Source organism: Diplotaxodon limnothrissa, linkage group LG6, assembly GCF_057381915.1.
Source record: "Diplotaxodon limnothrissa isolate DT_005_m linkage group LG6, D_limnothrissa_male_GT1.1, whole genome shotgun sequence".
In the NCBI taxonomy this organism is placed as follows: domain Eukaryota; kingdom Metazoa; phylum Chordata; class Actinopteri; order Cichliformes; family Cichlidae; genus Diplotaxodon; species Diplotaxodon limnothrissa.
This window is the reverse complement of record NC_140601.1, coordinates 23,611,786-23,624,826: the sequence shown is the minus strand read 5'-3', so window position 1 is coordinate 23,624,826 and position 13,041 is coordinate 23,611,786. Positions and strand designations below refer to the sequence as shown.

General features: G+C 40.1%; 1 protein-coding gene across 1 annotated transcript in view; it reads left to right on the top strand.

Moving 5' to 3' along the window:
• Positions 1 to 6,742, top strand: part of rbm47 (RNA binding motif protein 47) — a 35,321-nt gene extending 28,579 nt beyond the window's left edge. The window contains exons 5-7 of the mRNA XM_085355960.1: positions 762 to 971; positions 3,443 to 3,651; positions 5,698 to 6,742. Of these exons, the coding sequence (XP_085212086.1) occupies positions 762 to 971; positions 3,443 to 3,651; positions 5,698 to 5,949 (671 nt within the window). The 3' untranslated portion in view covers positions 5,950 to 6,742. The remainder of the gene's footprint in view (positions 1 to 761; positions 972 to 3,442; positions 3,652 to 5,697) is intronic.
• Positions 6,743 to 13,041: the final 6,299 nt, after the last annotated feature.

The window sequence follows — 13,041 nt, the reverse complement described above, 5'->3', positions numbered from 1 at the left end:
AGATTCTTTCTTTAAATACATTTCCTTAGTTTGAAGTTTTCGTACATTTTCTTTGTTCTAAGCTTTGAATAAAACATGTGTTTGTGAGATTTGCATATCTTTGCCTTCTGTTTTAATTTACATTTCACACAGCGTCCCAACTTTCTTTTGGAACTGGTGTTGTAAAAGGGAAATACAAAACCAGCTGATGGATCAATGAATGCTAATCCCATCACCTTTAATGATTGATTTTAAATATGGTCTTGGGTGATAGCAGGAAAATCTAACTTTGAGCAATCATTGTGTTTTGGTTTTCTCTCCAAAGGATCCCCAATGATACAGAACAATGGTAATCTCTCACATCCTTATTCCTACTTGTTACTCTGATGAACAATGAGCCTTCTTGCCATGTGACAAACTATACATTTTCTAACACCATCTTTTTCCTGCTGTGCTGTCACCTCCCATTTCATGCTGGGTTATTAGAGAGCTCACCACCAAGTGGCAAAACTCTTGGAATACAAGTCGACAACATTATGGAGTTACATAATAGACCTAATATAAGAGACAGAGGCCACACTAAACCCAAACACCTCCAAGTCGGAGCAAAAATTCAGTAGCAATATTTCTCTATGTGCAGAATATTAGCTAAAATATGAGTTAAATTAGTCGTGTGCAAGTTCTGATGTCTTGAGAAACTTTCAAAACTCATCTTGCCAAAATTGCCCCTGCTGCCCTAAACCACAACCCCTGTCATCATATCCCCTTAATTGTATTTTAAGCAGGTACTGTGAGAGGTCGTGGTCGTGCTACTGCAGGTAATCGTACCCCTGGGCCACGGGGGTCGTACCTCGGAGGTTACTCTGCCGGTCGTGGCATCTACAGCCGCTACCACGAGGGCAAGACCAAGCAGCCTGAAAAGTCCTATGAGCTGATGCCCAGTCTGGAGCTCGCTGCTTCCGTCAACCCAGTTGGCATCAAACATGGCACAAGTCAGTGAGATAGACAAACCCCGACCTATTCTTGCCCATCTCAAAAAGGCTTTTACTAAATCTTCCAGCCCGCAGTTTTTTCTCCTGTGTGATTTGAGGAGCATTTTTTGTGAATCAGCTTTCTAGTCATTTCTGGACGGTCATGCGCAAAAGGACGGCCTTTCTTTCATTTACAGTAAAGAATAACAACATTGTAGTCAGTCCTTTCCAACATGACCAGAAGGTAACGGCTATACTTCATTCCTCATTCTTTCCTTTTCCTTACACAACAGAAATTTGTCTTTCTGGTTATTCAGGTTCAAACTGTGCTGATCAGTGCTTGTTTAAATGAGCGGTGAACTGAAACCTAAAACACAAAAGCCATGACTGTAAGGGTTGTTTCAGACACACCACAGGGTGATTTTAAAACACCGTTACGAGCTTCTTCAGGTAACACTTTATGCTGACAGTTGGAGCCCATTTAAGCTGATATTTACGAGAAATGGTTCACACCAATGGTGTGTCTCCATGAACATGAGAAACATGAGAAAACATGCAACCCCCTGCTAACAAGCAATAAAATAAGAAGCATTAATGTTTCCAAAATATTAATAGGCCTAAAATTACAATTTATGCAGTTTTTATAATAGAAACAATTTAAAAAACTACAAATTAAAGACAAACTAGGCAGTGAGAGAAACCGGACAAGATTTCACGAGCTCGTGAATTACGCCACCGCCCCTCCTTCAGATAGAGATCGACTTTATTAAACACACACTGGGGAAATTCACTTGTTACAGCAGCACAAGAGTGAAAAAGAAAATGTGAAGTGGAGAAATATTAGAAAGTAAACAAAAACTCAAAAGTACTAAAAAAGCAGAATTAATAAATCCCTATAAAAGAGTATTTTGTGTTATGTACAAATGGTACTATATACAGTAAAAATACCTACCTATCCATAATCTGTGAACATTATCTGCAGGGTTATTGTAAACCTGTCAATCCTGCTTTTGGGTGCTTTCTTTTTGGTAGGGTGTCACCACAGCGGGTAGCTCCCCAGGTTTAGATTCTGTACATTTTTAAGCCAGATGCCCGTCTTGATGCAATTCTAGAGATTTGCATCACATCCCAGAATCGAAGCAGGGATCAGTCACTTGTTAGGTCAAAATATAAACCCTACACTGTAGAACCACTGTTTAACATTGCTATGTATTTCTTTAGCAGTAACTATTAGCTAACTAAAAATCAATTAACCATAGCTACACTTCTTTATAATAATCATCAATAAGAATAATAAAGTGTTACCAAATCTCTGGAGTGCAGAGGTTTAGTCAGCAGCCATATCATACATAGCTTTTTATACGGTTGTAGTTTTTTCGAGGCAGTTTATATGCAGTCGTCTCCAACTTTGACTTGACAGATGGATGATCTTTTTTTGTCTTTCTATTTTAATAAGTGCTCGAACATAACGAAGGTAGCTTTTTCTCTAGTCACACTGAGTCTTATCTGTAGCTTTGTGAGCGTTATGACAGTTTAAGCCATAATCGGAGCTGAAATGCAAATGTAAAAGCACAAACTAAAGACTGTTGTGTCCACTCTATTCTGATCACTTGAAGGATGATTCCAGTGTTATGAAGAGTTGTAGCACATCTACATCTACAGCAACTGCTCTCCCAGCTAAGAGAGAAACGTTGTAAGTGTCTTGTTTTCAAAGGATCATTTTCCTGGTGGAAAAATTCAATTTCTTTCATTCTGCCTTATTTCCTGAAAGCAGGCAGGGGGGAATGAAACTGAGTTTATTTTAATGTTGGTGGATCATCTAAATCCTGTACGTTTCTGTTTTCAAGAATGAAAGATAGAAACTGAAGTGATTTTTTTTTTTTTAAAGATGTTGATATGGAAAATTTAAAACACTGGAATTATTCTTCAGCCTTCAAATTCTTCGACTAAAGCTACTAAGCCTAATTGTTTTATCAACATATTGATTAAACCTTACTAACCATTTACTGCATGTGTGTGTCAGTGTCGTGTGTTTGGTGATCAGAGATCCGTTCAGTAGAGTCGACGTTACTGATGTTTCCTTGTTTAAGGATTTGACCTCAATCTGCAGCTCAGTGTCGGTGCCGGTCTGTGTGGAATCACAGGATTGAAAAGACTTTTGTGGATCTGAAACAATGACTGATGTTGTGTTTGCTCTGTGTGTGTGTGTGTTGAAGTGCTAGGGTTAATCCCCAGCTGAGCACCATCATAAGCTGAATCACACCACAACGCCAATTTGTGTAACTTATTTATTTCCACTTCTTGCTGAAATTGAACCCTTCACCCTGTTTGTGCTGTTCTCTCTTCGCCTCTGTAGTGTTTTATCTCTATAAATGATTGGATGCATGTGTGCGCTTATCTGTTATTTCCTGAGTAGTGTTAATATTTGGATGATGCTCTGTTGTCTCCAGTCTGTTATCCAAGCTCTCATTTGTGTGTCTCTCTATGTGCAGTGGCATTACAGACTCTGGGTGGGCAGTACCCAGTGTTCAGCGCCACTCCTGCAGCCAAGCTGATGGAGGAGGGGAAGGTGCACACAGTGGAGCATCTTATCAACCCTCTGGCCATGCAGCACCCCGAACACTCCCCCGCTGCTGCTGCTGCTACTGCTGCTGCTGCTGCCACCGTCCTACCTGCGGTCTCTACCCCTCCACCCTTCCAGGTGGGTATTATTCACGGGGTCAAAGGGAGTCGGAATGACATTCAGATAATGAGCAATTTAGTGGGATTGGCAGGTCAGTGCATATTACGGTTATATTAATTCAATTTTTTAGATTTGTGTGGCTGCCGTTGCTCCTGGTAACACTACGGATATACTTTCTCAGTAATAAGAAAGCTATGACATCCAACAGCCCACTTACACCCTCATCATATCCTTTTTTTTCTTCTCATCCCTGTGATGCGTTCATGGTGCAGATGGCAGGGGCGCTCGTGGCTCAAGAGTTGAGAGGTCGCCTTGTAATCGGAAGGTTGCCGGTTCGAGCCCCGGCTGGCTGTGGCTACAATGTAGCTTGCCATCACCAGTGTGTGAATGGGTGGATGACTGGATGTGTAAAGCGCTTTGGGGTCCTTAGGGACTAGTAAAGTGCTATACAAATACAGGCCATTTACCATGTAAAGTTGCAGTGGCTGTAATTCAGCACCTGCATACCACTACAAAAGAAGCGCAAGCATAAACTGAGTGATGTTTTTTTAAATAGGAGGGTAACTTCATGGTCAACTTTTCAAGCAGCTTGACAAATATCTCAGAACAGAACAGCTGTTTCTGCACAGTTTGTTCCTAAATGTGTGTGTGAGCTAAGAGAGAGAGAGGAAGAGAAGCAAACGTTAATGTGCAGGACTGGGAAACGGAGAAAGATGTAAGAAAGACGATGAGAGATTATTTTCCAAAGTTTTTCAATCATTTTTGAGATCGATGCATGATCTGAACTCATACTTGAAATATACAAATTCCCTTATTCAAACTTTGCATGAAAATACTTTAGGTCTACTGAGCTGGTTGGTAGACGTTAGTTCAGGCTAAACTGGTGAGTTTGCAGTTTTGTGACGTTAAGTTACATCACACATCAACTGATACTTAACGTGATGATGCTGACTAGATTCACTCTCTTTTTACTCATTTTATGGTGTCTGGGGGTTTGAAAATGAACCATACAGCTCATGAAACATCTCATTATATCTTGCTGAATTTGGCTGGCCAAATCCACAAAGAGCAGTGAACAATAGAGTAGCAGCACAGGTCAGCTGATCGCAGCCTTGCAAAGCAAGTTATTATGTGGATTATTTCTTAAGGAGTTCTTTTCCCCACGCTGCACCTCTATAACCACGTCTCAAGGTTCCCTCACCTGCCAAAACACACTGTGTTAGACAGATTGTTATAACGGATGCCCTCTATTGCAACCCCAAAAGGATTTATGTCTCTCCCTGGAATCGAACTGGAGATCTTTCACTGGGCATCCAGATGTGTGAGCTATTATCCTGTGGAGCTGTAGAGGGAAGGTGCAGTAGAGACTTATTATAATCATTCACGTTAAGCACCAATAGCAATGCTTTTATTTCATTTATTGACAGGAGGCTGGGGAGTCTTTAGTTTCCCTTTAAGGACGCTGGGGCCCAGGTTGAAGCCCAGGGCCCATACTTAGCCCATGTGTGATTCAGACCTTAAAGAAAAGATTAACTTAGCGACTGTGAAGCCGTGACTTGAGATTTTTACGGCTCTATCTGGCTGTTTTGAAACCAGTTGTGATTAGGGATGGGCTGGTCTGACTGAGAAAGAGATGGTCCGCACTCATTCTGTAGCAGCCTGCCCCATTGCTACATAAGCCCCCCCCCCAAAAAAAACAAAACAAAACTGTGCTTTATTATTCTTTACGGCTCTAATGGGGACCATACTTAACAAAATAAACATCATGCTGCATTCAGTAAGACTTGAAAGTAGTCATTAAGACCATAAACCTATCAGCAAAGTGTTTACTGAGGTCATGGATCAAGTGAGTATTGGGGTCATGTTTCCATAAACTTTTGCATTTCTTTGTGCAGAGTTGCTTCCCCCTTCTGGTCAATAGAAGGAATTCAGGTTTAAGTCACACTGGCTTAAATTCTATGTAAAAGGAAGCTATGGCCACCCTTCTTATGTAAATTAAATACAGGCATTGTGGGCACGCTTTAAAAATCTCCTTTTTCTAATTCACTTTCTTTCCCTACGCAGGGCCGTCCAATCACTCCAGTCTATGCCATGGCCCACAACGTACAGCGCATCCCAGCAGCTGGTGGTCTGTATGGACCTGGGTATGTCCCCATCACAAACTACACTGCCAACACAGCAGCTCTGGCAGCTCTGCAGAAAAACGCAGCCGTGGCGGCTGCAGCATACGGAGGTTACGCCGGCTACGCGGTGCCCCAGGCCTTCCCCGCCACAGCCTTCCAGCTGCCCATCCATGATGTCTACCAGACATACTGATTAAGAGGCTCAGATCCTGCCTGTGACTGAACTACATCTCAGCATTGTCTGTCCCATCACGTAGAAACATCTCAAACTTGAGCTCGAAAGGAATTTGTAGCAAATATTAAAAGCACACACAGTGACAAACAGCCTGACGTCTCCTATCGGCCTCGGTATGTCCTCAACCCAAGGTGAACATAGTGTTTCTAATTAGGCAGCATCACTGTTTTCTACTGAATAATGTAACAAATGTAACAAACGACAACTCCCAATAACACCCCTCTGCCTTTTTTGTTTCTCTCCGAATCCCACCACGGGAACACCGAAGGTACGTTCAAGTATTTATGAAGAGACGATATATATTTAAGGTGTCTATTCTTTGTCGCTCTCTCTTTCCATGTTGCCGTGGTATTTGTTCTAGATTTGAAACTATTTTCAGAGTAACAATAAAAAAGAGAGACGAGTTAATCATAAGGAAGAAAAACTACAACAGGAACTACTGATAAATACCGCTGAAGACTGCTGTCTTCAGATATACTAATGCCTTTTTTTCCCCCCATCATTATATAGTATTTTAGCCAATTTTACATGCTGTAGGTGATGCTGTCCGTCCATGCTGGTTGAATGCTTTGAACACGCCTGTTTGGTACTTTTTGGTTATTGTAGTTTTTATTGTGTTTTTGGTTGTTTTACATGAAGGTTCTAGGTTTTCTAGGTTGCATTTATTTACCTATAATTAGCTCATTTTTGCTCTTTTTTTTGCTTTGCAAGGTTGTTTCTCTGTCTCCTCTTTGATACATTGAAACACATTTGTTGGTTTTCTTTGAAGAAATGTTGCCTGCTAAATATTTGTTATTTTGACAGATTCCTGTTGGGAACAAATAATTAAGAAAGAAAACTGGAAAGCTTTTTGAATGATGTTCAGCTGACATGGAAAATGTTCCACATTTAAAGAAACGGCGGTAATAGGGGATTAAGACTGAATAGATGTTAGCTGTTTTTTGTTCTTACTCAGTTATGTATGTTTTTTTCTGATGTTTTTAATTGTGAACAACTACGGACAGAAATGAGAGACATTTTTCTATCTGGACTGGAGCACTCTATCACTTGAACAGCTCGTACTTTTTGCCAGTGCTGACCAAAAACCTTAACATCCACTTCAGTCTGAGGACTTTAGAAAGACTCCTGACTACAGTGCCTTACACCTACACGCTGTTTATGCAACTGCCTGCTTTTCACTGTGCCTTTTTGTAAGAAAACCAAGCCCGCGTGTTTTGGCACAAAGAAGAATTTGTATATCCCATGATGCAGATTTGTGGTATTACTGTATTGAGGTTTCAGCTTTTGTAGCCAGATGTGCCAAGGTTGCCTCCATCCTCTTCCGAGGTGCACGTAAATGTATTTATAAAAGGCGAGAAGTTGCCACTTTCAGATGAAGAGATATCAAACGTGTGAACTGGAGCAAAGTTTGTGCTTCTTCTCATATAAAGCCTGCAGCTCCTCAATGCTCAGCGGGCGCTTTGAAAACTCTGCAGTGCATCTACACAAGTGTACTTGTGGACTGGGAATAACTGGGAGCAATACATCCCACTGGAATATGCAAGTATTGTAACACTCGAATTCAAACAGCTGCTGATCATGAAGTCACACTCCACAAGAGCCATCCTTTATGAAAAATGCCAAACATTTGAGTGTCCTTTTATTTGTAAACCAGCTCTTTTTTCTTTTGTATTATTATTATTCTCCTTCACCGCATTCGATGGTATTTTATTTGCTAATATGAGGGCTCCCTGGCTTTTAAGTTTAGGCCCAAGAGTGTGAGTGAAAAGACTGCTTAACTAGTCCATAGTTGTGTAATCTCACTCTGTATTCTGCATTTTACTGCTTCTCTCTCTCCTTTGAAACTGGATTTAATGTAGAAAACAAACTGCTGTTAACGGCTCTTATTATGATCTTGTACGATGACAATAAGTCGGGATATATTTAATATATGCATTACGTGTGTTGTTTATGAAGTGAGAAGAAAAGGCATAATATATTGTAAAACCTATTTGTTTTCTTTATTTACACCTTGTTTAGGTATAAAAGTCAGACTAACAAAAGTAGATTCTTTTTTTCCCCCAAAGTGTCCAATAGTTTGTTAAACATTGGAGGTTATTGTGCTTTTGTTAGGTGTAACGTTGTGTTTGCTATTTGGAACTGGACGCGGTGTTTAGAGTGGGAACGCCAAGTTCTCCCCGTTATCGATATCAAAGGTTAAACCTGGCCCGCCGAGGCGTTACGACCCATTGGCGCCTCCGGCTCAATGTGTTGCAACTTTTTTTGGCTAAATAATTAAAAGATCTAATGATGGGTGGATGGGGCAATGATTTAACCTTCACCAAAATTTCACGTGGTTTTAACAACAGAAAACTGCATTCTCCCTTCCACTCACAGCACCTGCTTTACTTTCCATCACCTGCATTTCACCCACAATGCAGCAGCGGCAGCAGGACGATCTTCCTGTGTCAGTATGGAGCTGCGCGTGCCTGGTTTAACTTAGATGTTCGGGTTTAGCATCTTTAACTCTTCGTAGTGTGTGCCTTTATTGCCAACATGTGCCCTTTGTAGACCTATGCAGACTCTTTTCTATCAGAAGGCCCCGTTATCTTGTTCAGCATTGGTATATTTATAGTGATATAGTAGATAAATAAAGCATTTTTGAAAGGATGCACTCTTGCCGTCCATCGTTTTGTCTACTTGGTTTTCTTTGTTAAACATTAGCCTTGGATTAAAGTTGGCAAAGGTTGCAAGTGCTGAAAAGGGGACTTCAGCGCCGACTTCTGTGAATGGAAACCCATGTCTGACCTCATACATCAACTATTATTAAGCAATGTCACAGGAGGAGCACAGTGTTTCATAAACTCCTCTGTGGCACCTCAACTTTAATCTAGAAACACGCTGTACCCCAGCAGGAGGATTTAGATCACGTGGTGTGGTACAGTATGCTCAGGAAAAGGTAAGTTTTTTTTCAGCAGGCTCAGATTTCAGCCAAATGGTCACATGTTTAACTACTAAAATTGAATAAAGCGTAAAAACGCCTGAGTATCGGGCCTGTGTCGGACGGCAGCAACGCCAGCAGTGAATCCATTTCAAGCAAGATCACGCTCTGGACACATGAACATGGCCTGTGAACTCTCACCAGCTGCTGTTACGCACACAAGCACAACTTCTCACTGGAGAGGATTTACACATTTATTTAACACTGCTAAAGAGGGTTTATTTTAGCTCATATCTGTTAAAGTAACCAAGAAAAAGCAGAGTGAAGAAATGCTTAATGTCAGGCAGATCATGGAGACACAGTAAAAACAGTGAATGAAGCCTTTGTCAGATTTTTTTCATCAGATCTTAAAATTAAGTAAATACAAACAGCACTTGACATATTATAGTGTGTCATTGTTTATTTGACAACAAACTGAGCTAAAATGCAGAAGCAGAAGTAGACCCCATGATTCAGAATCAGAATACTTTATTGATACAGGCATATATATATATATATACATAAAAGTCACTTATTAATAAATAGCTGAAAAAGAACATGTGCAAAAAGGGTGTAGCTGTTGCAGTAAACAGTGTGTTAAGTGGATGAGTTGTACAGGGAGATGGCCACAGGCAGGAATGATTTCCTGTGTCGTTCAGTGGTGCTTTTCGGTACTCTGTCTTTCACTGAACGTGCTCCTGTGACTGACCAGCATGTCATGGAGTGGGTGGGAGGTGTTATCCAACATTGTCTTTATCTTGGACAACATCCGCCTGTCCGACATCACCTTGAGGGAGTCCAGTTCCATCCCCACAACATTACTGGCCTTACAAATCAGTTTATCGAGTCTGTTGGCATCTGCTACCCTCAGCCTGCTCCCCCAGCATGCAACAGCATAGAGGATCGCACTGGCCACAACAGACTCGTAGAAAATCCTGAGCAATTCAGAACCATGTTTAGCAGCAATAAGTTAAAGGAGTGTGTTTTCTGCCCCGTCTTCCCCCAACCGGGCGCAGCAGATGGCTGCACCTCCCTGAGCCTGGTTCTGCTGGAGGTTTCTTCCTGTTAAAGGGGAGTTTTTCCCTCCCACAGTCTCCTAGTGATTGCTTAAAGGGGGTTATTTGATTATATTTGAGTTTTATCTCTATTATTGTAGGATCTTTACCTTACATTATAAAGCGCCTTGAAGCACCTGCTGTTTAGATTTGGCGCTGTATAAACAAAACTGAACTGATTTGCATGACAAGTGTTGCTTCAGTTCACTGAGGTTTGAGGGCATTCACATTCACAGCTCTCTTAAGGTCCCACTGCAGCGTTTCAGTTGTATTTGGATTAGGGCTGCCACAAACGATTATTTTGATAGTCGACTAGTCACCGATTATCAGATCGTGCATCCATTTGGACGTAAAAGTACAGCTTATTGCACCAGCCTGCATCTGCTCTTATATAACTATCATTAGTGTTTAAGCTTTAAGTGTTTAAGGTCTGTGCTAACTAAAAATAAGGACAAGATGCTAGTTTATTAAATTTTAATGAAATTTGCAGATTGTTTCGGTGAAGTTTAATAAACTCCTTGCTATCTAAAATATAACAGGACACCGGAGTATATTCTCGAGCATCTCACACTTCTGATAATCAGCTGTCTGCTTGACGTTTATTCAGCTGTGTAAAAACTATAACTTTAATCTCAGCCAAACCGATTTACTCAGGAACAAATAAAATACTAAAAAAAAGCCAAACATTAACATTTTTAAGTTATCTAAGTGACTTATATATGTTTAACCTGAGTAGCGAAAGACGGTGGTGGGTTTGAAAACGATTTGCCGGGAGTCCGGTGTTCTCACGGCTCTAGTGAGCCTTGCCCCCGGCTAGTTATCGAGCTGGTGGGTAACAGATGTCTCCGAAAACGTCGGAGCGCTTTTGAAAATATGTGGTGTCTTGATAAACTGAGCAAATATTTGAGGTTTACACAGCTACATTCTCGCCTGAAAATATGTTAAACGTTTGTTTTATGACCCAGAAAGAATAATAAGAGTAATATTAAAACTAACTAGCTGCCGCCATTGTTGGAAACTGAGCTGGGCTGCGCTATGAATTCTGGGACAGAGCCAGTGTTGCCAACTCCTCAGTAAGGAAAATCGCTATTGGTTGTCCTAAAAGTCGCTAGAAGTCGCTAAATGACGTCATCACCAATTAGCATAATTGGTCATGCTAATGTAATTGTAACCTATGTTGTTGGAGAGAGAAATAACATCATGGAAGAGACATAAAGTGAGTAAAAAACGTCCTAAATGCATTTAGAGTTTATTTAGAACTACAAAATAAATTTCTTTTAGCAATTATTGTTTTTTTTAATGTCACAATTCCAACCCTGCTCCTTTACCCGGGCTTGGACCGGCAAAAGTGACCCGAAATAGGCACTCTGGTGGAGTTACTTTGTGTGTGTGTGTTTATAAGTAGTTTTAAACCTTGTGATCCACAAAACAGCATAAGAGTAAAAGAGTAAAAGAAGAACTGACTGCGTTACAGCACCCGCTGCTTGTTGAGAGTTACAAAGACGCTAAGTTGGCAACACTGGACAGAGCTACTTCTTCTTTGGGGTTTAACGGCAGCTGGCATTCTTGTACATGCAGTGCTGCCATCTTCTGTTTCAGTCCGTTATTACAATCTTAAATTCTACTACTTATTCCTGCGTCTTTTGTGATCTAAGCTTCAAACGAGCCGTCGACTATTAAATCAGTCGTCGACGATTTTGATAGTCGACGTAATCGTGACTAGTCGACTAATCGTGGCAGCCCTAATTTGGATCATTTTCACTTTTGACTAACGTCTTCAACACCATTACATCAACACCATAACGATCAATGCCCAACAAGTTGAAGTTGCACTATTTTGTATTTATTTTACTCCAAGGATATTAACTTGAATCATTTATTAACTAACCACAATTAGAGGCCATTTTAAAGATGTGATAAAAATAAGAGCTTTTTAATGATCTACCACTAAATTAACAAAACAGAAAACTATATATATCTATCACTGAGTCTTGGAGAGGAAACACTTTTACATCCTAAAAAGGAAGTTTGACTTCTAAAATGTAAGCTGTCACAAAAACAGGCTCCAGACCCACCAGATGGTATTACAGCTCTACCACAGAGATCTGCACAACTCAAATAAACAATTTACACATAAACAACACAAACCGCTCACCTTAATCCCAAACAGCAGTCAAAACTCATTGAACTCTATCCAAAATACTATCTCAAACCCAGCATTTTAAAATAACCCACACTTCCTTAAAAATAATTCCGATAAGTATAGATCAATGTGAACCTAATTCACTTATTTCTTTCTTTCCAGTGACACACAGCATATCATCTGAAAAACAATATAAGGTTTACTATCAGGACATAGAAATTAATCATTTGGTTTTTAGCAAGTCTTAAAATTAGATGATTACAACCTCAAACAAAAACACGATATCTTACACTGTGTCATCATTTAAACTTTTTTAATAGTGTCTAATGTCTTTGCCTTTCCCTTACAAACTTCAGTAATATAATATGGAGATTCTTAGACACAACTTTATTCTTTTTTTCTGTAGGCTGCAAACAGTTTTACAACAGTTTTATTGTTCTGGAAGCATTAATATATGATCCTTAAGCCGGACGCCTAGTTGTACTTGCTAACACTGTATCAAACTTGCATGTAGACAAAGCCTTTGATTGAATTATAATTTTATATTTATTCCCACTCTTAAAAACGCCTGAGGCTGCAGCTGAAAGAATACAAAATTTAACTGTATTTTAAACATTAACTCAATAAAATACTTGATTGTTGTCAATCAGTTGTGATATTAATGTATGTTAACTTTTCACCAGCTTTAATTCCAGACTTCATAAAGGCTGAACTTTATTAACACTCTTAATGACCAAATCACTTAAGGAGCACATTTTTAAAACTACATCATGCTGCAGTGTTTGCTCACACACTGCTGTATTCATTGCTGTCTGTATTATGTTTAACCTCTTTATATTTTTCAATAGTGTAATTTCTTTGTAAAATCAGCTGCTTTGCTGCCAGCACCACAC